This window comes from Rosa rugosa, chromosome 2 (assembly GCF_958449725.1).
Source record: "Rosa rugosa chromosome 2, drRosRugo1.1, whole genome shotgun sequence".
Lineage (NCBI taxonomy): Eukaryota > Viridiplantae > Streptophyta > Magnoliopsida > Rosales > Rosaceae > Rosa > Rosa rugosa.
In genome coordinates this window covers 59,331,861-59,357,570 of record NC_084821.1, presented here as the reverse complement: position 1 = coordinate 59,357,570, position 25,710 = coordinate 59,331,861, and the positions used below count along the sequence as shown (strand labels likewise).

At 38.0% G+C, this 25,710-nt stretch overlaps 6 protein-coding genes across 6 annotated transcripts; 2 read left to right on the top strand and 4 right to left on the bottom strand.

Annotated features, from left to right (window-relative positions):
- Positions 1-539: 539 nt before the first annotated feature.
- LOC133731159 (NDR1/HIN1-like protein 3) lies at positions 540-1,187 on the top strand. Its single transcript, XM_062158602.1, has one exon. The coding sequence runs from the start codon at positions 540-542 to the stop codon at positions 1,185-1,187; it is 648 nt and encodes a 215-aa protein (XP_062014586.1).
- A 736-nt stretch (positions 1,188-1,923) lies between these two features.
- Positions 1,924-4,773, bottom strand: LOC133728892 (probable arabinosyltransferase ARAD1). The gene is made up of 3 exons (XM_062156329.1): positions 3,737-4,773; positions 3,126-3,491; positions 1,924-2,481 (listed from the first exon to the last, which is right to left on the bottom strand). Exons 1-3 carry the CDS (start codon positions 4,673-4,675, stop codon positions 2,293-2,295), a joined length of 1,494 nt encoding a protein of 497 aa, XP_062012313.1. The 5' UTR covers positions 4,676-4,773; the 3' UTR covers positions 1,924-2,292.
- Positions 4,774-5,614: 841 nt separating this feature from the next.
- LOC133728097 (MADS-box protein defh21-like) lies at positions 5,615-8,492 on the bottom strand. Its single transcript, XM_062155504.1, has 7 exons — positions 8,214-8,492; positions 7,333-7,399; positions 7,061-7,225; positions 6,420-6,461; positions 6,269-6,310; positions 5,941-6,187; positions 5,615-5,796 (listed from the first exon to the last, which is right to left on the bottom strand). Exons 1-7 carry the CDS (start codon positions 8,399-8,401, stop codon positions 5,792-5,794), a joined length of 756 nt encoding a protein of 251 aa, XP_062011488.1. The 5' UTR covers positions 8,402-8,492; the 3' UTR covers positions 5,615-5,791.
- Positions 8,493-12,884: 4,392 nt separating this feature from the next.
- On the bottom strand, positions 12,885-16,583 carry LOC133728888 (uncharacterized). The gene is made up of 12 exons (XM_062156326.1): positions 16,305-16,583; positions 15,894-16,022; positions 15,707-15,799; positions 15,495-15,574; positions 14,925-15,038; positions 14,650-14,723; positions 14,355-14,431; positions 14,058-14,141; positions 13,881-13,973; positions 13,668-13,775; positions 13,519-13,590; positions 12,885-13,393 (listed from the first exon to the last, which is right to left on the bottom strand). The coding sequence occupies exons 1-12, from the start codon at positions 16,503-16,505 to the stop codon at positions 13,031-13,033; spliced, it is 1,488 nt and encodes a 495-aa protein (XP_062012310.1). The 5' UTR covers positions 16,506-16,583; the 3' UTR covers positions 12,885-13,030.
- A 2,187-nt stretch (positions 16,584-18,770) lies between these two features.
- On the top strand, positions 18,771-21,569 carry LOC133728889 (uncharacterized). Its single transcript, XM_062156327.1, has 2 exons — positions 18,771-19,864; positions 21,132-21,569. The coding sequence occupies exon 1, from the start codon at positions 18,887-18,889 to the stop codon at positions 19,847-19,849; it is 963 nt and encodes a 320-aa protein (XP_062012311.1). The 5' UTR covers positions 18,771-18,886; the 3' UTR covers positions 19,850-19,864; positions 21,132-21,569.
- Positions 21,570-22,399: 830 nt separating this feature from the next.
- Positions 22,400-25,503, bottom strand: LOC133728891 (peroxisomal 2,4-dienoyl-CoA reductase [(3E)-enoyl-CoA-producing]-like). Its single transcript, XM_062156328.1, has 5 exons — positions 25,296-25,503; positions 24,326-24,485; positions 24,013-24,182; positions 23,675-23,897; positions 22,400-22,853 (listed from the first exon to the last, which is right to left on the bottom strand). The coding sequence occupies exons 1-5, from the start codon at positions 25,479-25,481 to the stop codon at positions 22,699-22,701; spliced, it is 894 nt and encodes a 297-aa protein (XP_062012312.1). The 5' UTR covers positions 25,482-25,503; the 3' UTR covers positions 22,400-22,698.
- Positions 25,504-25,710: the final 207 nt, after the last annotated feature.

Below are 25,710 nucleotides of genomic sequence, written 5' to 3'. Positions count from 1 at the left end.
AATCGGAAATACAATATCAAGATTAGGTACACAATGTCCAAGTAAGTTTGGTGTTCACTTTGCTCATGTCCAAATTTTAAAAAACCACCTCCAACACCAAAAGGAGAGAGTTAACAATCTCATGATCTCTCTTTAATAGTCATGTAATCAGTATTTTTGTTAATCTTTTGGTCACAAAATCGGAAATACAATATCAAGATTAGGTACACAATGTCCAAATAAGTTTAGGATTACCTAGTGTCACTTGTAATAGGGTTAGCATATTCCTACTTGTAATAGGATTAGCATATTCCTACTTGTACTCGAAGATATTGTATTGTAAGTCCTCTATAAATATAGTCCCCTTTTATTATTGAAAGTATCTTAATCTTCTCTCGAATTCTCTCTCTAAAACAAGCACCCCAATTTGACACCTACCAGAGTACCAGTTACCAGTTAGTTACAAAAAATTTACCCACACCAGGTCGTCTCTGAAAATAAGAGGGATACCTCTCTATTACCCGTTACTGTTTAGCATACAAGTTTGTTCGATCTCAACCATGGCGGATTCGGATTGTAAAGAAAATTGTATTACCTGTGTTTCACTTACTGGCTTCATCATTGTCATCGTAGGGATCGTACTCGTGTGTTACTTCTTGATTATACCCTCTAAACCTTCCATTCATGTAACCGATGCCTCGCTCACCCCTCCTAACAACAACACCACCACCCACCACCACTACAATCTTGCCCTAAACATCACCCTCCGGAACCCTAACTGGGTCTTCAAAACCTATAACAAGAAGACCAAACTCGTTGCTTACTGCAAGAACAACCAGAAGCGAATTGGCACGGCGGAGTTGTACCCCTTTGGGCAACGCACAAGGAAGACAACTACTTTTACAGCATTGTCATTCAAAGGGGAAGAAGGGGAGGATGACTTGAAGGCATGTGAGGAAGGTGACAATGGCGATTACGATGACGTAGTTATCAAGCTCTATCTTACGAATATCTACTATCTGATGGGGCCGAATGTAAAAGGGAGCTGTTGGGAAGTGGAGACCGAGTTCGTATGTAACTTGAAGGTTCCTCTGATCACTGGTGCTTATGTTAATGGTTCCCAATCCGCCATGGCCAATACCACTGGTAGTAGTCCGAAAAGTTTTACGGCTACAAAGTGCAAATCAAATTTCTCTCTTTATCGCTAGCTTCAACTATGGATTTTGATCAATATGAGTTTATCGATTTTAGATCGGTACGTTGGTCTGATTAGGGTTTAGGTGGTATGTTTCTGCCGGGTATAAATTGAAATTTTTATGTTTAGTTGTCATATGATGCTCCGGAGCATGATAGAATTTTTGTGTATTAGTTATGTTATCAGTGGTGTTCAATTCTTATCAAATTGTTGCAATGACTTATGGATTGCTTGTATGGGATTTATTGCTTTATCTGAAGTTGGATTCAATAACAGTCTGGTTAATTACTGTCTGTACTATTGTTGCAGTACTAAAACAAGGTTCCTCTGATTACTACATTATCAATATGCCAAGGCCACGGCCATATCAGAACTAGTTGAAAAAGTACCCGGTGCAATTCCGACAATTCGGATTCCAACTTCTCCCCTTCTAATTAATCAACCAACTTTCCTCCTGCCAGTCTTGGATTTTTCTCTTATTTTTGATGATATATGAGATGCGATTTGATGATTAATTCCTAATAGTTTCCATTCATGCCAATTCATTCTAGGCAAAACCATTATTTGTTCGTATATGACTGTCCAAGGAAAGAGGCTTATGTGAAATTGGATTCAGTTGCATTCCTGATTCCTATTATATCAAGTGTATATCAACTAAACGCATTTCTGGTAAAGCAGCAAGATATTAACCAACACCGGGGGGGGGGGGGGGGGGGGGGGGAATTTAATCAATCATTTATGACGGCGAAGACAAAAATTCATATATTTGATGTTTATTCTCTAACCAATATACAAATGAATTACAGTTACACGTAGTAATTTAATTTCCAACTGCTAAGCTTCATGACCAGGTAAGTAAAAAACATCTACGATATAGCCCTGTCTGTAAATTCTATTACCCCTGGCCTTGATTAAAAACCCCTTCTGTGAAAATACTGATAATCTCTCAGCAGCATAGATCTGTTTCTGCAGCAAACAGCAGAGTAGCTTCCCAGATGCAGAACAGAGTCCTCCATCGCTAAGACTCGATCCAAGGCTTTCAGATCTAAATATGACACTCCTAAGAATTGACGGAGCACTCTGAATCTCTTGAAAGAATGTCAATGGCAAAAATGGCATCATAGGCTGGTTATAATCCCAGTCTGGTTTGAGCAGACACAAGAGCAGTCTGGCACATTCATATCCCTCTTTACAAGGCGTTTGTCACGGTTGATCGACAACTTGATAAAGGGAAGCTTCTGTGCAATATGGCGCCATATCTCATTCACAGTTCCATTTGGTACTCCATATTGAAAATAATGCTTCACCTGAATCAAGGATTTATACAGATTAATGTATGGAACAGAACTTACCAGTCCGCTATCAAATTGATGCAACTAGCCCAGCTTATATTACAAGGACAAGTCCAAGCATGTAATCAAACAAAACATAGTGTACTTGGGCAAAATGAAATAAGATCCACTTTTAATTCTATCTACGGGGCAATGGGGTCTTTCACTGTCTTGTTTGAAATTGTTTTGCAAACAAGAGGTTTATTATTCATTCCTAACCGTTTGATCCCTACGATCATTCATCAAAAGTTTCTTTATGCACTTAAATTGAAAACTGTCATCTCAACAGACATATTACAAATCAAGGTGCTTATATACACTAAGAAAGACGATGAATGAGGGCCAAGTTCAGGACCTGCATCTCAGTCACTTATATATGATCTTAATTTTATCTTTTCTTATTCCCTCCAACCCCCATACAAACAAAACAATACTTTGTCTTCTTAATCTTCAATTCGCCATTAAGATCCACACTGGTTGACGAGAAACTAACATTTCATGCCAAAATGTGGAAACCAATAAAAGAAGCAATAGCAGAGAGAGATATGGAAAGAAATTTGACAATCAACATCAAGAAACGAAAAATGAAACAGCCAAAATACAGAGCAATTTGTACTGACCTCATTCATCTCTTTCTGATATTCAAGGATTCTCTCACTGGTAATTTCTCTTAGCATCGAGACCAGGAATCCCGGCTTCAAAGCTGTATTTGATTCAACAAATATGGCTATCTTCCTGTAGTCTATAACATCTTCAAATGGCAGCTCAATACTATCACTGATTACCACAGGGACACACAAACTAACTATAGAGTCAAAAAGCCGGCAAGCTGATGGAGTATCACCAGCAGGATTCAAACAGAACTTAGACGTATGCATCCCATGTGTAGCAGCCCGTCGACTCTCCCTGGATTGTGTTCCATGTTTCACTATGACATCCTCTTCATTTTCAAGCAACTGAAAAAGCAAATCTCGGATCTTTCCCCCCTACAAACACAAAATAAGACCCCAAAACCCTGAAATTATTTCGGCTACATAATTGATCCTCATAATCAAACTTCTAAACTCCTTTGGCATATGACACATTATACACTCTCATCAACTCTTAGCGAATTCTCAGTCTTTTATACATATATCAATTCACATGGTCCTCAAAATGATCAACAATCTTAATATGTTCCCTATCACAAATGCAACATTTACACACAAATAGTTAGGAACAGAGAATGTACCTCCTTGCGAAATCGATTGCCCATGAAGAACAGCAAGGTGTTGCGATTTTCGACACTGATATCACCATTATAAGTATTAATCCGGTGAGAATAGGGCACAATGACATCCTTCACCAGCGACCCCTGGTCCGCCTTGAGCCGCCCAAAATCACAAACAAGCAAGACTGCATTTTTGACACTATCAAGCACTTTGTACAGAGCATTGGGATCAGAGGCCATGATCACATGGTCGCGTCCATTGTTCCTCTTCCAGTACTCCTGCGCCTCCAGCCACTCCACCAGCGCCACCTGGTTCTCCTCGTCGCTGTACGCCGGCCTCTCCTCCGATCCGGCCGCCTGCCGGTTCGTGTTGACGATCAAGCTCAAGGAGGAGAAGAACGGCACGTAGAAAAAGTCCGCCTCGTCCGGATCCAAAACCCTCGCCACCGGCGACCCGACCCGGTCCGATTCGGGCTTGAGGAGGTCCTTGAAGAGGTACCACTCCCCCATGTGCTGGTGGCCGGGGTACTTGAGCGACGACACGTCGTCGGCGGGGCGGCCGCCGCGGGCGAGCGAGTGCTGCTCGATGATGCCGTAGGTGAACCGCGTCGGGAGGTCGTAGAGGTACACTTTGACGACGGGCTTGGGGTTGGAATTAGAATTGGGGTCGTTGTCGCGGGAAACGACGTTGATGACGGCGTCGTATGGGGAGGAGGAGGAGGAGGAGGAGGAGAAGGAGGGGAGGGCGGGGGAGACGGCGGCGGGGCTGAGGAAGGTGTTGAGGGTGGCGTAGAGGAGGACGACGAAGAGGACGGTGGCGAGGGCTTGCTTGATGAGAGAGGATTTGCGGGCCATGGAGAGGAATCGGGTCGGGTTTAGGGTGTGGCGGTCATCGGAGAACGGCAACGGCGCTTTGGGCTTCTTGATTTTGTTGGATCGGAGCAGCTCAGTAGTGCTCATTTTGCTTCTTTTTCTTTATTTTTGGGGGGTTGTTGGGGGAGCACTATGCTAACGTGCGCTCAGGGGTACAAGACTTGAGACGCACTTCCTTTTTCTTTTCTTTTTTGAGGTTAAAATTTCTAATAAGGAGGAGGTGGTATTAAAACTATAGAGTTTAAATGAATTAGCTTTCGGGTGACACGAAGTAGTAATAGGTCATGGTGACAGAATTGAAGTATACGATGGACAATTTTTGGGAACGTTTTTCATGGCAAATTTGTTTTGAATAATATCAGTTAAGTACACTTAGTTGTTGTACGTTAAGAAAAAATTTTAATCTCAAAAGTATAATAATGAAACTCACGATGTTACCTATGCGTTTTATAGAGGGAGTTTATTCACTCATTAACAAAACGTTTCCTTTTCTTATTTTGGTAGTTAATTATATATGAAAAGTGACAAATTAAGAAGAGATGTTAGAGTGAAAGAGACGGCTATTGCAAACAAAAATGTATGCATAAAATTTTGAGGAAACGTACCTCTCATTTCAATGTCGATTGATGTTGGCCCAAGAGTAACTCATCAATCAGGTTGTTGGAGTTTTTGTACTAAGATCCGAATCTACTGAACCGGACCATGCATCGGGTCAAGAGTCTGGTTTCATTATTGGCCGGTGTCCGATTCTGGGATGTTGGTCGATCGGCCAGAATCAAGGACGTGGTCAATGTTGACCATCGATCCATCATCAACACAAATATGATCACGTACAATACATTTATAAAGTTACAAATATAGCTTACTAACATTGAGGGGGAGAATTGCATTTCTTAGATCATACAAGTAGAAATGAAATTATATAGATTAATTTGGTTCATTCTAGCTAAAGAAATTAATCATCGAGCGATCATCGCATATATATAACAAAAGAACCAACATCCACTTTTGCTAGAGAAAAGAAAATCTAGATATATATGAAGACCCCAAATGAAGAACACAAAAGGAGATCGGTGATATTCTTAGTCTTATATAAGTCCATATCTAAAGCCTTAAAAGTAGTTCACTAATTTGCAGAATATATCATAATCCCAGCTGTTGATGCATGCCCTAGCAAACTGAAGCCACTCTCATCAATTATTATCACTCTGCAAAAGAACATATAAATGTTACTAATGTTGCAATATATATCAATGGGTTAACTTGAAACGATTAAAAATAGCAGGGAAGTTTACAATGAGATTAATAAATTGGGAATTAGTATTAGGGTTAGGGTTAGGGTTTATGTATACCATAGATGGGGGTGTTCAGACTGAAATCGTGAAGCTGTGGTGGATTAGGCGGGAGAGAACTAGTACTAGCCTGGTAGGCAAACTGAGGCTGCATGGATGTAGTTGCAAGCTGAAGCAAAGGCTGTTCTTCACCACAGAATGGGAATTGTTCCATTAGCTGTCGATGCTCCTCAGATTTCGGTTCCATTTCCATTTGCTGCTGATAATGGTGCTGATGAGCAAAGACTGCAGCCTGATGCTCCTTAATCTAATTAGTTAGACACATCATCAATTAATCATGCACATGCAACTTCATGTTAATCATTCATTAAAACATGAATCAACTCACCAGATGGCATAGTTCATCATTCTGTTCCTCCCTCTGTTTGGTCTAGTTATATACATAGGTAGAGAAAGACCAAAACAAACATCATTAGTTGAAATTAAAATATGGTAGGAAGAGATGGAGATCTAGATCTGGGTTTCGCAAGATCACATACACTTAAGCGAAGATTATGAACCTCTTGTTGCAAGATCTCAAACTGCAAACCCAAATTAATTAGTTACATATGGAAAAGAAAAGAATTGGAAAAGTTACGATATGTAATTAGTTAATAAGAACACAAGTAATGCTACATGTATCACATTTGATAGCAGGCATCTTAATGAAGCTAGTATCAAGATATAACCTACGTACGTGCTCAAATGGATTCATAATCTCTGTGATAAGCAATGTTAGTACTAAGACAATTCATTCGATCATTAATTTCTTGTAAAATATAGCTTAATTAATCAAGATGAGTATTATCTCTAGCACGCTAAATTGGTACGTAGTTGCATCTTTAAAAATATGAAACCAATGCTAGCACATAGATCGGTGAGTTTCATTTCTATAACAGATGTGCAATGTTATATGCATACAAATTAGTCCATGCTAGCTTGAGCGTTCATTAAACCATTCATCCTATAATGTCAATAAGCGGATACACAGATCATGAAATTGTAGTAATCATAATATATAGTAAATAGTAATCATAATATATAGTAAATACTAAACATGAAATTGGGGCAAGTTACTAAATTAATGGTACCGCACTGCTAAAAGGTTTGAAAAACTAGTAAAGAAGATCACAGTATTTACCTTCCTAGCTCTAACCCTGTTGACAGACTCCTCTAGCCGATTTTCGAGCTCCTCCAAATCCTCAAATCGCACACAACTCAGATCCTCACCGGTGTAGCGTTGCAAGCTCAAATGGAGGTCCTGAGTTTCTTTCCTGATCTTTCTTATCTCAGCATTCAAAAAGTCCTAACACATTAATTTGAAGGGTAATTAAATTCTGCAAGTATAATTCAGACGGACAATATTTCAGTACAAAAATTAGTTAGAGCCTTAGAGGTATATGTATTATATACCGTGTCACTGTGTTGTGGTATACGTGTCCCTGAAGCATACTGGTACCTTCTTATAATTTCCTCCATGCTATAAAATCACAAGAACAAATTACTGACAAAATTGGCAGGTACGTGAATATTCCACTGAAAGGATACAATGCAACAAACAAACACAACATGTATGTATATATATGCACTTATTGTTCAGACCTAAAAATTATTCTTGTACAAAAGATATGTAGATGGTGTAATATATGTACATTTTGTGCTATAACTACTACTAGCTATGTGCTTTCATATTAATTAATGATATTAAAGGAAACCTGAAACTTTGATAATAAAAAACAAAAATGAAAATTCAACATCTAGTGGCCAGTACATATCAACATCTAGGACAGAAATCATAAGCATGAAGAAGTCTTTACTTTGACTGACATACTAATCATGAAGCTGCCTTGAACAAATATTAACAACTATATGTGTGAAACCCTAGTTATGATCTCCCATATCTACAAATTAATTCAAAGTCAACTCATTGGTCAGATTTGATGAGGCCAAATGGGTTAAAACCCTAATTGAATTACTGATAATCAAACATAGTGAACTGTAAGAGTGAACCTATGGTACTCAGAAAAATAAGAGAAAGGAACAAAACCTATTTGAGAGAGAGAGAGAGAGAGAGAGAAGAGAGATCAGTTATTAGGATTAGATCGATCACTAGAAAATCTCCAAAGGAAAAAACCCAATTGGGAAACTGAAAGTTGAAACAAATTACAAAGCCATTACATGGAACCAAATATACTGTACAGTTAAGGAAGAAAGAAACAGAAAACCCATAAAAAATTAAAGCAATAGAGGAAATGAGAATTGTATAAGAATTAAAGTAGTATGAAATAGAGAACCTTGTTGAGTCACTGCAGTACTGAAACATCTTCCCAGTGCTTGAGAAGATGACAAGGCCGATCTGGACATCACACAGCACAGAAAGCTCATGAGTCTTCTTCAGAAGCCCAGCTCTGCGTTTCGCAAAAGTCACTTGCCTGGTGGTTCGGTTCTCTATCCTTGAAATATGTATCTTTCCCCTACCCATATATCCAATTCTTATTATCTCTCTCGTTTCTGTTCTTGGTATGGGAAAAAAAACAGCAGCAACAAAAGGGCCTCTGCCCTTCTCAGTGTGCCAAATCCCTGATTTAGATCCACAGAGGAAACCATGTAAAAACCCCAAAAATTAGTTTCTGGAAATTAAATGTACTCCAGAAAAAATGGGTTCAATAATTAGTAATTATTAAATAATATGCTATAAGGGTAAAGGTTCATACTTTGTTGGATGAAAAATTAAATGATAGACTAATTGTATATGCAGAATGGAAATTTTTAAAAGAAAGGCATGACTAGAAACAAATTAAGAACTCACTGTAATCAGAAGTGGGAAGTGGGAACCTAGCTTATAGCTAGTTTTCTAAAAACCCTAATGATGACATAGATATAGATATCAACCATTTCTAATTTCTTGTAGACAGAGAGAGACAGAGAGTTGAGATGTAGAAGGAAGGAAGATCTCGGAAGAAAAGACTTGGAGACATTGCTTTACCTCTTTTCTGTTCTGGCTTTGCTTGTTGGAGAGGCTGGGATTTTCAGGTTTTGGCAACAAGAGTGAATCATAACCATCTGAATCAAGCCTCTATATTTAGATACTTTCTGGTACGTAAATGGCCCGTCTTTTTCCAAGTTATTACGTAAGTGCCACCACTCTCTCCTGCATGTGATCATTCAAAGTTGTACTGTTCAAAGGAGTAATAACGTGTTTTATGAGGCTGAAGTACTGCAGTAATACTGGGATAAAAACAGTTTCAGAAATTATATGTATTGCGACAATACTTCAATTACCAGACAGATTAGTTATTTCATCCCTTCGTTTTGAACATTTTATCAAAGAATTACCATGATTAATTAGGAAAAAAGAATATTCGACGAAGTTCTTATAATAGTTCATTTCATGCTCTTACGGCAATAAACCAACCTTATAAATCCTCAATTTTGGGGTTAGTTCAATTTCACACCGCACCTTCTAGTAATGTAAATTTCAGTTTCAAAATGGTAACAATATAATTTTGTGTACCTCTAATATATAGTTTGCAAATGGAATCGACGTTAACTAATGATTTGTCATCAAGGAGACTACAAAACCAAATTATAAGACTACTTTGAACACCAAAGTTTGCAAACGTACGTTGATGTGCTCATGCGACTCACTCCTCCGACCACAATAGTACATAGGTAAAATTTCGATCATCTTTGTACGTGGTTTCGGCAAGGTTGGATTGAAGTCGCAGAAAATATGTCATCAATTAACATATAGATAAGAATCAGCTAGAGTGTCAGAAATACGATCGTTACGATTCTTCAAGGCTTCAAGTGCAAGTACTAGAGTGGCATAACTGTAATTTCATGCATGCTGCAAATGATGAATATCTCTAGCTAGCTTGCTAAGGTGGTGGGTAGATCTGCATTTACAAACTGCAAAGGAGTACAGAGTGTTTAAGAATTGCGACTGTTAACCACTCCAGCCAGCCTCGTGGTCAGCAAAAGGCAGCTTTATGAATTTTGCCAAATTTGGAAACCCTAGCCTACGTTGTGAGACAGCCAGGATTACCTTAAAAACAAAAAGAGATGATGAAGGGGTTGGCCCCAACACTTTTGACAAATCAGTTTATATGTGAACTGAGGACCCGTAATTACGTTTAAGACGGGGTATTATTGGTGCTAATCATGTACTTTGCATATATGGGGCCGGGCTTAGTCACAAAGCATGATACTGGAAGTTAACTAAGCTAATTAATTAAAGTAACCCCTTAATTAAGTCTGCAATTGACACTCCTATACGGCTATACCCCCATTTTCCAGAAAATGTGTTCCGGTGGGTGTAAACCATTACCAGTATGAAAATCTTTATCGAATATCTTGAAGACTTGAACTCTATGTATAGCTTTTGACCATAAGAATACATAGAACAAGTCGATGATCATTCAACAACTCTTTCTATTTCTTACAATTTTTTTTTATCACAACTCTTATTGGTTACTGTCTGGCCTTCTTCGGGTAATTAGAGAAAAGAAAGCAAGAATTTGAGCATATGAATGTCTGTTTCAAGATTATGTTTCTTTTTTTTTTTCTTATTTTGAGAATAGGTCAAGATATCTTCAATTAAAAAAAAAAAGAAAAAAAAAAAACTATGTGAAATGCATGCATGTACAAGTTTGATGAAACTCAAATTGGAAATCAACTGCTAGAGTTTGAGGGAATGTCTGTGAGGGGTGGGTTTGATTAGTAATTTGAACCATAACCCTAACCCTAGTTGAACCCAGAGTGAGGAACTTCCAAATTAGGGCATAGGAGGGTTTAATAATTCTCTTGTAGTTGATTGGTCCCCCACAAATAATGATCGAAACCCTTTGCCCCCAGACCTTTATATAGCTGCCAATTAAACCCTAGTACTCTTTCTCTCTTAATTTCTCTGCATGCAATGAGAATATGATCTCTTTAATTACTTGTTCTGCTAGGTTTCTGCAGAAGATCAGATTCATCATCAGATGGGTCCGGTTGCCTTCGTGCATTCAAAGTCCTGGTAAATCTCATGGTCATGATCAATTTGAGATCGTTTTTCTAAAAGGTCACCATTATACATCTGCATGCAGGCTAAAGCCTAGCATGAGTTCCTCAAATGCATAAAAGAAACAGGGTTATAATAAATTGTATTTTTGCCGAAACTAGAATTAATCTGTTTCACGTCCACTTCATTGCTGCAGACTTCACATGGATTTCACACCTCCAATTAAAACAGCTAGCTAGAGTGGTTTAATTAATAATGTTAAGAAAGTAAGAATTGTATCCTAATTGTATATAAAATGAAAAGCTATAGTTGTTAACTATATTTTGACGTACTTATTATAAGACTTGGTTTTTTCAAAAAGGAATGATCGACTATGCTTGCTAGTTTAATTTACTTCCATATAATCATCTGAGATTAAGATACGTACTGTAAATAACCAAACATTTACTGCTTCTTAGTTTCTTATTCACTTTCTACTTTCCCCGTTTCCTTAGTACTCACTCCAGCAAGCATTGGCAATCCACAGCTAAACACTAGAAAACAACGTACGTACAACGGATGAAATCATGTCACCAACAGCTTCATATGCTGATGGAGATTACTAGAAAGGGTGACAAAATCCCTGCTGCTATATGTTTAGAGTCTCACAAGGAGGTAAGCTGATGAGGCAGTTGATCGAACTATATATGTGACGTATTACAACAAAAGGGGAGTTGAATTATGTTCTACTTCTAGTCTTCTACCCATTGATGGTGTTGACTTATGAGATAAGTTGGTTACGAAGATAAGGGAGTATTTCCCCTCCAACTTTACTAGAGGCATAGCAGGGACCAACCAAAAAATCTCCTATTTGAGGTCCGATTAGGTACTACGTACATTGTCATCACTTATGAGAAGATCAAAGCTTTTGAGTCTGATGAGAAGATCGAGCACGCATTCAAGTTTTCAAGTTGTTTCATTCTGGTAGGCATAGGCCCAAATGGTAGAGATTGACGGTCAACCTTCTTGTGCCATCCAATCCGGGAACTAGTAAGATCCAGAAGAAGTGGTGCAAAGGAAAAGAGAATGCATATGTTGCACCATATTTGCTCGCGCGAGATCGGTTTGTTTGGCGTACGTATATGTATCATGCAAGCAGCAACAATTGTTATGATCATTTGAGCAGGGGGCACATAACCATGTTTTGAACATGGAGATTAAGTGCAGTATTCATTTTCTCTACGCACTTGGACTTGGTATTTGATCAGAGAACTCCATCATCTCAAAGAAGAATGTATGCATGCGCTTCTAGCTAGCTATATATTACTTCCTGCTGTTTATCCTGACCATTATCAGAAATATAACAATATACTGCCATTTCCTTCTTGTTCGAGAAAAAAACGCAATCTAAGAGCTAGATCACAGAACTAACCACATAATTAACTTAACCACGTAACTTAACCTCTAGTGAGTCTAGTCTTATCTTATATATATAATTAAGCCAATTCTCAGGGAGAATGGTTAAATTTTTGAACTATCTATTTTACCCATGGTTCATTAAAAACTCTATAATTTATAATCTAACACATAAATGATATATTGGTAATTGAAAATATTGGAAACAAAAAAAGAAGAAGCAAAACCTAACGTGGGAGGTGAAAGTGTGGGAGTGGGATAGCATTGTCCAAGGAGTGGGATTTATAACTGCAATAGTCCAAAAAAAAAAATTATTTCTACAAAATATTACTAACAAAAAAACTATAAACATTAATTTACGCATGCAAATTAATTAGGATAAAATAGGAAACAACATCTCTAATATAAACTGAGAAATTTCCCCAAATATAGGATTGGATGTTCGTACACATGATTTACAATTTTGTTTTTTAAGAAAATAAGCAAATTGACATGTGCGGAGCACATGTTAAGAGGCTAGTATAGAATAATACCAAATACTAACACTGTTTTTTTTTTTTTTTTGCCCTCAAAAGACTTGGTTTTACATAGACATTGAACTGATCGTTCTCAAAGCACATAAATAGCGTTTTCTGTCTTTCTCACTACATTGCAATGAGTTAATAACAATACCAAACTGCTCTTGCATCTCCATCAGTCCATCCCAACAAACTACCGAGACTTTCCGCCTTTGGACAACTTTTTTCTTCTTTTCTTTACAGCCTTAGGCAATTTGTGTTTCCGAGCTTCCTTCTTCTCTTCTTTGACTTTCTTCTTGTTTTCTTTTCTAGCGACTTTTTTACCAAGAGGTTCCTGTGCCTTGATTCCAGATGAGGAATGTGAATCAATTGAGTTTTCTTCATCACTACCAGAGTCTGATTCGGTCTCACATGGAGATGGTGGGACACTAGAAAGAGCCTGCCTTAGTCCTGTAATAGTTTTATAGTACATATCTTCAGTGTCCTCACCACTAGTTAACCGTAGTACATCTGCTTCAACATTTATAACCTGGTTTAGTGTATTTGGAATGAATGCCTGGAAAACAGAGAAGAAAAACAAATGAATGTGCCAAATATTGCATGCAGGCAATCAATCTCACAAGCATATCGATCTGTTTATATAATTGAGGAATTATAAAAACATTGTTACAGTCTTGTCACCTGCACAAATACAGATTCAGCAATTTCATCCACCGAAGATATATCTCCTCTGTCTACAATATTTTGTTGCACCTGAAATCACAGCCACTTAATTAGCAATCGTACCCAAGTCTCTCCTTTAATTTGACAGGACAAAGACGGAATCAAACCTCATCCAGATAACTGTCCACTGCTTCCTCAGCAATACTTGGATCAACTATAAAATCAAAGAGCTCCCTAGTTGTCATAACTGCTACACCACGTTTTTTAAAGAAATCCTGTGCGGCACCAAATGTTTGATAAGCTCATAGTCACTGAATGCATTACTTATTCATTTTGAAAACAATGAAAAAATATAGCCAATGACTTTGGTAAAAACTTACAGAAACATGGACACAATCTTGACGTAGGAATTCATTTGCATTAGAGTGGAAAAGGTCAACTGCTTGAGAAACATCAATAATGTACAGGTGCCCCTGCCATAAAGATCCGAGAGAAATTAATAAAAGTGTATGCTATCATGCACAATGCTTTCAGAGTACGTTCATTGCAATACTAACCTCAAAGTAAAGTATGTTGAATTCACTGAGGTCTGTATGCACCAGCTTGGCCTTCTGATATAACATTCGCATGGCAATTATTATCTGCAACCAAACACTACGACTCATTCCAGTAGCAAACAGAACAATCAAAAAACAAAACCTTCTTTTTACTAGCACGCAAAAATTTGATGTTAAAGCGTTTCTCTAAGAAGCTATTGCAAAACATTAAGACATGTATGGTTCCTCCAACGGCCATCAAAAATATACCAAACAACCATGTAACATACAATATTGTAATCAAGGATTGGAACACACCTCCCTATAACCTTCTCGTAGCTTATCTAATGATAGTGCCGCATCGTTCAGAAGAGGTGCTGCCCACCCTGCTTTCCCTGAAAAAGAATACAAGAACCCATGTTACTCTAACTAGCATTTATAAAAGTGTCTTATGAAGACTAGAGTCGATCCTTGTCAGGGAAAAAAAAAAAGGCTGACAGAAAAATGCAACTAGATATGCATGGTCACAGGAAATGGTTTGAGAACCAAATCAAGATGCAGTTGCTACACCTATAATAAAATATCTATTGAAATAAAAAAACGTCGTATATACCTATGAAATCCATGACCAGTACATGATGATTTATATGATGTGCAGTAGGGCATCTGATTCCTGCATCTTTTATCCTGTAATTTACAAACCATCCTTAATGTCATCAATTACTATGATAAAACCAGTTTTATAATAAAATCACACGGTCAGGTCTAGCTGCAACCAGTTTCATAAACATTCCACTAGATGTTGGTCAAAACATTATATACAACAAGAGGGCTGGGGGGGGGGGGGGGAATGACCAGACTTAAGATCAAAATAATTGTTTGCTTTACCTCTTCAGATTCCTCATTTCTTTCTCAGCCCATGTCTTCATCATTTTCCTCGGATTGTTCTTGCAGTATCCGCGTCTGAATCGGAAGTCCCCTTGTACATATCTATCCCTGTCCCTGAAGTTTATTGAACAAAAGAACAAGAGTTATATCTAAACTTTAAAGTCTACCTATGTAAACATATATATATATGGGAGGAAAACTCAATGGTCCTAGAAACTGTAAACCTATATTTATATTTCTTTCTTTATGGTGGTGCTCTTAGATTGCATGGTGAATATCCCATCAAAATTGACTATCATAGAGATTGATACAAAAATTTTAGAGAAAATTGACAATGTACATGAGTGCAAAAGAAACAATTGAAGCAAAAGAAAGTCTGTATTTCAGAAGATGCGGACAGCAATGAGCATTATAGATTGTTAGGCACTTGGGCGTAGAACACATATATATCTCAAAAGCCATACAGATGCATCATATGCATGTTTTGGCACTAGCACTAGCACAGTTCAAAGTTGCTGAATTACATATGACTAGTCATTAAAAAAAGGCCAAATGTGCCGCAGAACTTACTTAAAATCCAGAACAGATGTTTTGAACACTTTGATTGCCCGTTCCTGGCCATCAGAATTGGTTGCATGATAAACATTTGCCTGATCAAGAAGAAGGAATTGTTCAATAATGCAAAAGAAAAGACATTATTAATTAGATGGAAACTAAAAGATTCAGCATTTATAACCAAAATATTACATTCAGGTGTTAAAGTAAGATAATGCACAACATACTTCTTTCCCAGTGGAAATGCAACCATTTATTTCTTTGCATATATCACGCCCCATCAATTTGTATATAATGAACTTGGTTCTGAAATCGAAGACCTGGTGAAAAACAATCATTGAAACGAATAGAGTAACACAATTCAAATGACTAAACGTACAAAAGCCAAAGACTATAAAGTTTATTGCCTTGCACCTTCTCAACAGTAGCACGATCCGCTCTATCGGTAGTTTTGGTTCTACCGATGGCTGTCTCCCGAATAAACTCTCGAATGGAAGTTGTCACATTGTTGGACATGCCAATATTCAACCTGCCTTCCCACTCCTACACGGTGTAGCCAACAAAGATTCATCTTACAATCAAATAGCAGAAACTAACAATTATACAACTCTAACCAAACAATCAATCAGCATTCCACATATCTTTGTTTAGTTTGAAAAATCAAAAAGGAATTGTACCTCTAAAAGAAAAGGGTACCCGTACCAAACATACAGAATTGAAACCAAACAAAGAAACAGCTAAAGATGTTTACATACAATATGGAGTCAGATAAAGATGTTTGAAATTGTATTTGAAAAAAAGAAAAAAAGAAAAAAAAAATTGTACCTCTAAAGGCGAAGCTCGGATTCGGGTAGAGAACTTCTGGTAGCGATTAGAGAGAGGCTGAAGGGTTGAGTTATTAGGACGATGAAGGCCTCCATGAGCATTGGGACGCCTACAATTGATTGGGAAAAAACCTTCTACTGCTTCGTCATCGTAATCCAAATACTCCAAGTACTTGGACATGGAGCTTTCAACCTCCTCCATCAAACAAACAGAAGAAAGAGCAGACTTTGTGAAGAGACAGGAGGAGTGGAATTAGGGTTTAGAGCTTGAAACCCGCAACACGTAAAACCCGAGACAGAGAAAATAATGGGCTTTTCTCTTCAAAATACAAAACCGTTTAGTAAAGCAACATTGAAAATCCTAGATACTTTCCAAACTCATCGATCAAATTCCCACAAATCAAATCAAATAAAAAGCTATTGGAGAGTCGACCTAGCTAGTATCACCGGCCACACCTTTAAAGAGTAGAGAACATGCATATCAATATGCTCTGCCCACAGTACCCTAAACCTAGAAGGCTGGCTAGTGTTTTTCGATGAAGGTTGGGGTCCTAGAGAGATTAGAGATTCATGGCCATGACAATTAGATTGTTGATTGTAGTATAGTTATGTTTCCTGATTCAATTGGCCAATTGAATCAAATATATTCTCTATCCATGGATTGTAATTATATTTGATTCGGACCGATATATTCTCCTCTTCTCTATGCCCTAGTCTTTGAGTTTATTTATTTATATTTTTGTATGTGAAAATTAATTTTCGATTCTTTATTTGTATTTATAATTCTTGCAATATGGATTTGGGGAAGATGTGTGCAGTTATTGATGATTAACCTATCAAAATTTCCAAACAATCATCAATCTCATCCATTTCGTATTTTCCGTTTCCTTTTCTTATTTTTTTTTTCCCTTTTTTGTTTATCAGATAAACAATTTGAATGTTACAACTAGTCTTTCGTGAGTCGAACTCACAACTTCCCACTTAAGAAGGGGAGACTGTGCCACTAGACCAAATGGTACTGGGCTTATTTTTTTTCTCTAACTCATTCATTCGATTACAAAATAGAGAATATCAACTGAAAATACGATAAATTTCGCACCTCTCAACCATGGTGGCCCAGATCTAAGTTCTTTTTCTTTCTTCCTAGGTTAATCTTGGTCACGAGGGTAAAGATGTATTAAAAAAATTATAAAAAAATGAGGGTGTGTATTAAGAAAATAGGTATCTTTTCTATATAGTATAGGGTTTAGGGGCATGAAATCTAATACTTATATCCTATTACAAATTGAATAAAAAAACTTTGGGGAGAAAAAAAAATCAAAATACTTAGTGACATTGGTAGAACTTATATCAAATCAAAATCGATTGAATCAGTAATTGGCTTTTACTTTAAATATCTTACATGCATACTTTTTTTTCTTTTTTCATTAACGTCTAGTCAATAACAGAACATAATAGGGCGTTTGTTTCATAGAGATAATAAGGAGACAGTAAAGATTAGAAAAAAAAAAACAAAACAGGAAAGAAATAGGGTAGTTATATTGCGTGCCTCCCCATATGAGACCTAGAGAAATGTAAACATAATTGAAATCGAAGATATAAGACATCCAGCAGCAATCCAGGGGCTCAAGCGTTCACCTATTCTAGCTGCTTTCCAAGGAATCCCTTCAAACCCAGGTTTTCTTTCCTCAAATATCTTGGGGATATACATCTTCAAGTAGGTGCAGAGAGTAATTGTGAGCAATACAACCGCAAAATACAACTTGAACTTGATAATCGTTGAGTTGAACAAGAGTAGTGTGACAATGCAGATGGTGTTTAACCCTATGAGAATAAAATTCAGGAAACGAGCGGTATTCAAAATTAATATAAGCGCAGCCTTGATAATCCTCCTCCAGTCCCTTCTCCCTCTAAAATCTCGTTCTCTTAGTGCCGCTAACAATTGACTGTGTCGCAATGTGTACCCCCTCGGAGCAAGGAACCTCTCCTCATTCAGTATTCCAAATGCGTTGAAGAGCATAAGCCAGGCCACACAGAATCGCCACAAAACCCGAAAAGCCTCGATCAAAACCATCGGCATTAACATCATTTCAATCTAATGTTAATCCGTCAAAACTCTAGTAAATGTATAAGTTTTTCAATGATTAAAAGAGAGGTTTTATATAGAAGTTCTCAAGTATATGAAATAGGTAAGTAATTACTCCTACTTCAATTGGGCCAGCCTCCAATTAATTAAGACCAACCCTATGCATCACCAGCCCACTCCAATACCGACACGTGTCCTATACCCCCTCCATAAATAAACTAAAGTTCAATTAAAAATTTCTCTCCAATATCTTACCTAGAGTTGAAGGTAACTAGTTTGGGAAATCATTTTTGTTCACACAACTTTGACAATTAACCGCGGTAAATAGTCAAAAACGACGTGCCGACATTTGCCAAAGCCTTCTTCTGCCACCTGAAGTTCTTCTTCTTCTTCTTCTACCTTTCTTCCTCTCCCAATCTCTCTCTCTCTCTCTCTCAAAGTCTCCCCCAAATTTTCGATCTTTGGCCCCAAAGCTTGGACCTTTCTTGAATCAGACCATGGATCTGGCCCCAGAAGAACTTCAATTTCTGTCAATCCCAGACATTCTTCGAGAATCGACCTCCATCCCCAAACAGTCCCCCAAAACCTTCTACCTCATAACCCTAACCCTAATCTTCCCTCTCTCCTTCGCAATCCTAGCCCACTCTCTCTTCACCCACCCACTCCTCAACCAGCTCCAGGGCCCGTCCACCGACCCGGCCCAGCTCCACCACAAATGGACCGTCCTCCTCCTCTTCCAGTTCTTCTACCTCATCTTCCTCTTCGCCTTCTCCCTCCTCTCCACCGCCGCCGTCGTCTTCACCGTCGCCTCCCTCTACACCTCCAAGCCCGTCTCCTTCTCCAACACTCTCTCCGCCATCCCCAAAGTCTTCAAGCGCCTCTTCATCACTTTCCTCTGGGTCTCGCTTCTCATGGTCGCCTACAATTTCCTCTTCGTTGGGTTCCTGGTTCTCCTCATCATCGCCATTGATTCCCAGAACCCTCTTCTGCTCTTGTTTTCGGGGGTCGCCGTTGTCGTCTTGTTCTTGGTGGTTCATGTGTACATCACTGCGCTGTGGCACTTGGCCAGTGTGGTTTCTGTGCTGGAGTCGGTTTACGGGTATGCGGCCATGAAGAAGAGCTATGAGCTGATGAAAGGGAAGACTGGGATGGCCTTTGTGCTTGTTTTCGGCTACTTGACTAGCTGTGGGATTATTGGAGTGGTTTTCGGGACCGTGGTGGTGCACGGCGGCAGCGATTACGGGGTTTTCGCAAGGATTGTGGTTGGGGGGTTCTTGGTGGGGCTTTTGGTGATTGTCAATTTGGTGGGCTTGTTGCTGCAGAGTGTGTTTTACTATGTTTGCAAGAGTTATCATCATCAGGGTATCGATAAGAGTGCTTTGCATGATCATCTTGGGGGGTATCTCGGAGAGTATGTGCCTCTCAAAAGCAGCATTCAGATGGAGAACTTGGATGTTTGATGGAGGGATTTATGTGTAAGTTTCTTTGTACTAAATGTTGTAAAGAAAGGAAAGAACAAAAAAAAAATTTGAGAAAGCTTTATGGAACTCTGTTTTCTATAGCGTTCACCATACATTTTTTTGTATTTTTTTTATCCTAATAAATGTTTCAGTTTGTTGTTGATTCTAATTTGCTGTGTTGCGATATATGCTGGAGATTCTGTTCATTACTGCACTTTCAATGGAACAGGGATTTTTATTATCTTGAATTTGGTCTTTGCCTTATTCCAAGGGTCATTATATGTTGCCTGATTTGTTAGATAAGAAAGTATTGCTACCTAATTGGTTACTTGGGAAAAGATATTTTAAGAAAAGTTGAGATATCTTCTGTGAATGTAAATAATGTGCTTGAATACTATGCCTCTATCATTTTGTATTTATTGTGGAATTTTCTAGTCAGATTTAGAAACTATTATATAGGTCTAGCTGGATGTCAACTATGATCAGGTTCTCACGGTTGGCTGGCGTATTACATTTAGCTTTGATGTTGTATTCCTTCATTGCAGTTTGGTTGTTCATTGAGTTTGTACAAATTAACAGAAAAGGACAGTTCTCTATTTTTTTGTTTCAACCATTTATTTTAGTCGTGTTTGTATCTTTGTATCTCTTTGTTTATTGGATGGATAGAGCTAGAACTGATTCAGTATTTATTTCCAGAAGACTAGACTATATGTTATGGTAAGTGAGTAAGTAATACTATTAAGAGTCACTTTGGCCAATCAATTGGACGCATAAGCAAATAATATGGAAAAAGAAAAAAAGAAGTTACTATAATTGTCTTTACTGATTACTGCACCAGTTATAAATGAACTACTTTCTATCTTTGAGCTGCGAAACAGCACAGAAGAGAAAAAGAGAAATATTAGTGCTTTAGTTTGAAACATGCTTTATACAGGTTGTATCACACATCTAGTACCCTACTTATAGGCTTGGATTCAATTAGATGTGATTCTTCAGAAGTATTTGCTATTTTATGTGAATATGTTATCTGATCACTTGTTCACTTCGTATGATAATATAATACTATGAAGTGCACATAGGTTGGTCAGGTTGCCCAATGACTACTTGTTCTCATATCAACTGTAAATTCATCGGCTTTACTATCTTCATATCTATACACAACTTCTAGCTTTTCCATCATAGAGAGCTTTGTGCTTCAGATGAATTTAGGTGTAGGGCACTAGGGTGGCATCCGAACTTGAAGAGATGCTGTGATAACGAATCTCCCATCTCACTTTTGCAGTTTTGCTGCTTGGAGAGCTTACTGAAACCCCATGCCTTACCAATGTTTGTCACTATAATCTGTTGAAGAAACTGAAGCTGGCCAATCATTATGCTTTGTATTGTAGTTTGCCGAATGGAATTTATAATTTCTGTGTGTCAAATTACATATTGTGTACTAAAGCATATACGTCTTGGGAAAATTGATTATTGGCCAACTGGTTCGGGTCCTTGTATGCCACAAATTTTGGTCATAGTGTCATTATGCATTTCATTATATTTTGGTTGCAATGTTCATTGTAACTTTTCCATTCACTTGAACATCATCAGTCAAACTTGGCACCAGTAGAACAAGAATTGCAAAGATGCATGAGATCATCCACTTTTCACCTTTCTTTCTAGACATGGATTGTGGGTACAAGATCATGGATATATGGATATATTAATGTGTTTGTGTATGCATCCTATCTGACATTTGTAATCTACTAATTTTCCGTGTAGTGATTTGTTATCTTCGCAGGGAAACTTATGCTGCCACTAAGAATATCAATGCCAGTCCTTATCAGGACTAGGTTGTTTGACAAGATTGAAGGAAAGTGAAAGCTTACCGCAACTTTGCATTAGTTCTGGTTAGGTTCTCGTAACTTAGTGGCAGCATATTTGGTCCTGTGTGTCTTTTACTTTTTAACTTTAGTCCCTGTGCAAGTAGGTATAGATTGCTACCACTTCTGCGTCTTGGATTCTTCAGTATCACAGAAGGCTGATCCTTTTTATTTAATCCAAACCACATAAACTTAGAACCTTATGAGGTATTGAAAAAGGGGTTTTTCTGTCCCGGTAAATGCTTCAAGTTTAGCACCCGGTGGAATTCTTGATGTGGCCACTTATCATGTCAGAGAATGCATGTAAGATTAATCAAAATAGGGCTGGCCTCCGGGTATATGGACTTTCGATACAACAAGATACAAGCACTATATTAAAATGAAAAGAAAAAATTGTTTCCGAGTGATGCCACCCACACAGGACCTTGTGTTTTACTATTGTTTGAAGATGAATTTCGAAGACTCGCCTTTACTTTAACTTTCTTAAATTAGATGGCATCAATGTATGAATTGAACTCGGTACTGAGAAAGTGAGAGTTCAATACCTGAAAGGTCCTCTTCTAGGAACGAGGCGAAGTGTTCATGAAAGGCAATGGAGAAATACTCCAGAAATATTCTACAAGCAAATAGAAACATATCCAATAAAATCTATGGTAGAGCAAACCGCATAAAGGGCAACGACAAGCACTGGAGTCATAATGTTTGTGTTATTCAGTTGAGCCAAGGATTAGCACTGGAGTCGTAATGCTTTGTGTTATTCAGTGCTCTGCCTTGAGCTATAGGCCATGCTCTTGTAATACATATATATACGTACACATAATGTGTAGTCTGTCAAGATGAATATTACACGATCAAACAATGTATCTATTTGACTGGTATTGCTTCGAGTAACATTACATTAATATGTTGTGGGTAAGGATCTTCCCACAGAAGGAATTCACAGAATAAGCTGACTTCGATGTTGAGCAAAAGCACCAAGTGGAATGATTAAAGCTTGCTCTTTGGAATGCCAACTGGTTCATTTCTAGACCTTCGCTCCACAGCTCGGGACAGTTGCTTTACCGTCTCTTTTGGAAGATGGGATGGTTTGGTCAACCAATCTGCCCCATCTACAACCAATGTTGTTCCATTGATGTATTTCCCTTTGAGCACCAGAAAGATGTACAAGATTTCAAGATCAGGTCTCCATACAGGTTAGAAATGAAAGAAAACACAGGCTGTAATTGGAAATCTTCAAATTCAATATGAAGTTTTAGCTTCAATATTAAGGCATTGATATAACCTTTCAATTAGATGTTGAAAGTTATGTACCCCATGTAACATTTTACACATAATTTGCAAATTACATGTACGCATAACAAATGGGAAGAAAAAATGTAGTAGTAGAAGTGTGTGGTCATTCAAATATTTCAGGTGCGCAAAACAATGCAACTTCATTTCAATTTAAAAAACCGCTAATTTCCAGTCTGTTTGTAATTTTTCCAGAGGACTGATCCCCAAGTAATGAAGGAACAGGTCGCTGGCGCCTCAAATTTCGGTTAGTGTTAGTAGCAATATGCAATTAGGGTGTTTGGTCTATGTCATTAAAGAGGTTTAATCTATTCTATTGAATTTGAATCCATAGTGCTTGGGGCCTTTAGTTGACAAGTAGTGCTTAAACCTGACGCCTATTTAGTTCTTTAAAATCAGAAATCTTACAAGAGGAAAGCAGTTTTCTCATCCCTCACCAAAAAATTAAAAGTCAATATAGAGGAATCAGGCTTTGCAGATAAAGTACCGTACACAATTTGATAGCAATTAGTTATAGTGATTCACTCTGGTTAAGGTGGAAGAAAAATGTATCAAATGAAGGGTTTGTTCAAAATATGTAGTCAATAAAGTTAAGATGCAAGGGGTTTGGAATTCTTAATTCTTAAGAAGAAACATGTTGACCAATATTAAATAAGTGAATTAGATTTCTAACCTGCGGTAGACGCAAGATATACTGCAGCCATAGCAATATCCCATTTCTGTCCTACTTTTGTTGTAGGAGCATTCACCTTAAATTTGCTCAATATCTCCTGAGGTAAGAGTTTACTAAAGCCAGCAGTGTCTTCAATAGGTCCTGGCGCAATACCATTGACTCTGATATCATAATCTGTGCCCCATTCCAATGCCAAGCTTCTTGTAATGCTATCAACAGCAGCCTGGTATAGAAGAAAGAACGAACCCATTTCAGTCACATCAGCCTTTTCAGCCTAGTACTACGTTGTACCTCCCATTTTCATGGGAACACGTAAAGAGTCTACTGATTTGACAAACCTTTGCTGCAGATACATGAATTTGATACCAAGTAGCTGTATAATGCAAAGTCGCACTTATGTTTATTATTGTTCCACCGACAGATGAGTCCTTCCCTGGTGCCCCCTTCTTGAGATACTTGAGTGCTTCATGACACATCGTAAAGGTGCCAACAGCATCTATATCTAAAACTGCAGGCGCCAATGAAAGAATTAGAATCAACTCTAAGCTTGTTTTATAGGAATGAAAGTGATATCATGAGAATAGTAATGTGGTAGATCTTTCTATATAATATGGATCGCTGTGCTTAGACTAGTACTTCTAAATATACAACCTGTTCGAAATCCATTTGGGGATAGATCCTCAGACGGGACAAGGAAATTGCCAGCAGCAGCATTCACAAGGATATCGAGCCTACCAAAATGCTTGACAGTTGATTCCAAAACTCTAACTGCATCATCTCTTTTGCGAACATCACCCACAAGTCCGATAGCCTGCAACAATACAACAATCCAATTTCTCTTATTATATACATCTTCAAGCCATTAAACTCAATGCTTAAATCAAGGTAGACACTACAACCATTTCATCAATCAATCTAATGTAAAGAAATTTTGATTTATGATAGCAGGAAAAAAGAAATGACATTGATTTTGTTATTTCATGAACAAATCAATCAGAAGACAGTTGGCCACTACTTTCCTACTGCAAAATAGCAGAAGAAGACACCAATTGAGCAAACTAACGAGGTGCAATACACCAAGTTAGAGCAACTCCTACAGCCACTCTATCTTTACTGAATCTAGATGAACTCCTAGTTACTCTCCGTGTTCAAAAGTTTTGCATTATGTCGCCAGGAACAAACCCGGCACACTCATAGGAGCAAACAATTGCTCATTTCTGTACATGTGTACTGTCTAAATTACTTATGAGAATGCAAGATCATGTCTTTTAAGTAAGTCAGGTGGCATTTCCAATATCATATTAGCTGAAAAACAATCAACATAAGCAAAATACTATGAAGCAAAACAAACAACTTGAGCATTCTTCGCAAACTACAACGGATACACATTCGTTGTGTATATATCCTAAATTCCTAACTCAACAATTAAGCTCCATGTATACATCAATGTTTAATGATGCATGTTTTCCACAAACTACAAAAGTCAGTAGTATCTTTTTGCCTACAATTGAAACCGGACTTCAACAAACAAACCCAGAAACGAAACCAACCAAAAAAAAAAGAACAGAACAGAACAGAACAGCACAAACTGAATATAGAGCAGAGCAACAAGAGGACTTACAGGAATGCCAAGGGAGTGAAGGGATTCAACAGCAGAGTCGATGACGTTTTTACGACGACCCATGACGGCAATGGAGGCTCCATGTTTGCCCAACTGAACTGATATCTCGTACCCAATTCCCGAGGCTCCTCCGGTCAACAACGCCACCTTGCCCTTCAGTATCTCCGCCTTGAATGGTGACTCCATTGCCGCCTTGACTCTTCAATTCTCTGACGGACCAACGACCCAAAGACGCACATGCATATATGAGGACCACTTGGGCCGGGTCGGGTCGGGTCATTACTTTGGCCCATACATTTTTTAAAGTTGAATTTTCGTATGCTCAGTGAGTCATCGAGTCTCACTAACATGCTGCACGAGTTATGGGGCGGCACGTGTGACCAAGGTTTTTTTTTTAAAGAGGATCAAAGGGTGT

Coding starts and splice junctions, on each gene's coding strand:
- LOC133728891 (XM_062156328.1), bottom strand. CDS start 25,481: ATGGAGTCACCATTCAAGGCGGAGATACTGAAGGGCAAGGTGGCGTTG. Junction 24,486..25,295: donor TTCACTCCCTTGGCATTCCT/GTAAGTCCTCTT, acceptor GTATTGTTGCAG/GCTATCGGACTTGTGGGTGA. Junction 22,854..23,674: donor ATATCTTGCGTCTACCGCAG/GTTAGAAATCTA, acceptor TGGTGCTCAAAG/GGAAATACATCAATGGAACA.
- LOC133728889 (XM_062156327.1), top strand. CDS start 18,887: ATGGATCTGGCCCCAGAAGAACTTCAATTTCTGTCAATCCCAGACATT.
- LOC133728892 (XM_062156329.1), bottom strand. CDS start 4,675: ATGAGCACTACTGAGCTGCTCCGATCCAACAAAATCAAGAAGCCCAAA. Junction 3,492..3,736: donor GCAATCGATTTCGCAAGGAG/GTACATTCTCTG, acceptor TTGTGTTTGTAG/GGGGGAAAGATCCGAGATTT. Junction 2,482..3,125: donor ATCAGAAAGAGATGAATGAG/GTCAGTACAAAT, acceptor TCCTTGATTCAG/GTGAAGCATTATTTTCAATA.
- LOC133731159 (XM_062158602.1), top strand. CDS start 540: ATGGCGGATTCGGATTGTAAAGAAAATTGTATTACCTGTGTTTCACTT.
- LOC133728097 (XM_062155504.1), bottom strand. CDS start 8,401: ATGGGTAGGGGAAAGATACATATTTCAAGGATAGAGAACCGAACCACC. Junction 7,400..8,213: donor TACTGCAGTGACTCAACAAG/GTTCTCTATTTC, acceptor GTGATTTTATAG/CATGGAGGAAATTATAAGAA. Junction 6,462..7,060: donor ACAGGGTTAGAGCTAGGAAG/GTAAATACTGTG, acceptor TTGGGTTTGCAG/TTTGAGATCTTGCAACAAGA.
- LOC133728888 (XM_062156326.1), bottom strand. CDS start 16,505: ATGGAGGAGGTTGAAAGCTCCATGTCCAAGTACTTGGAGTATTTGGAT. Junction 15,800..15,893: donor ATCGTGCTACTGTTGAGAAG/GTGCAAGGCAAT, acceptor GTTTTTCACCAG/GTCTTCGATTTCAGAACCAA. Junction 15,575..15,706: donor GCATTTCCACTGGGAAAGAA/GTATGTTGTGCA, acceptor CTTCTTGATCAG/GCAAATGTTTATCATGCAAC.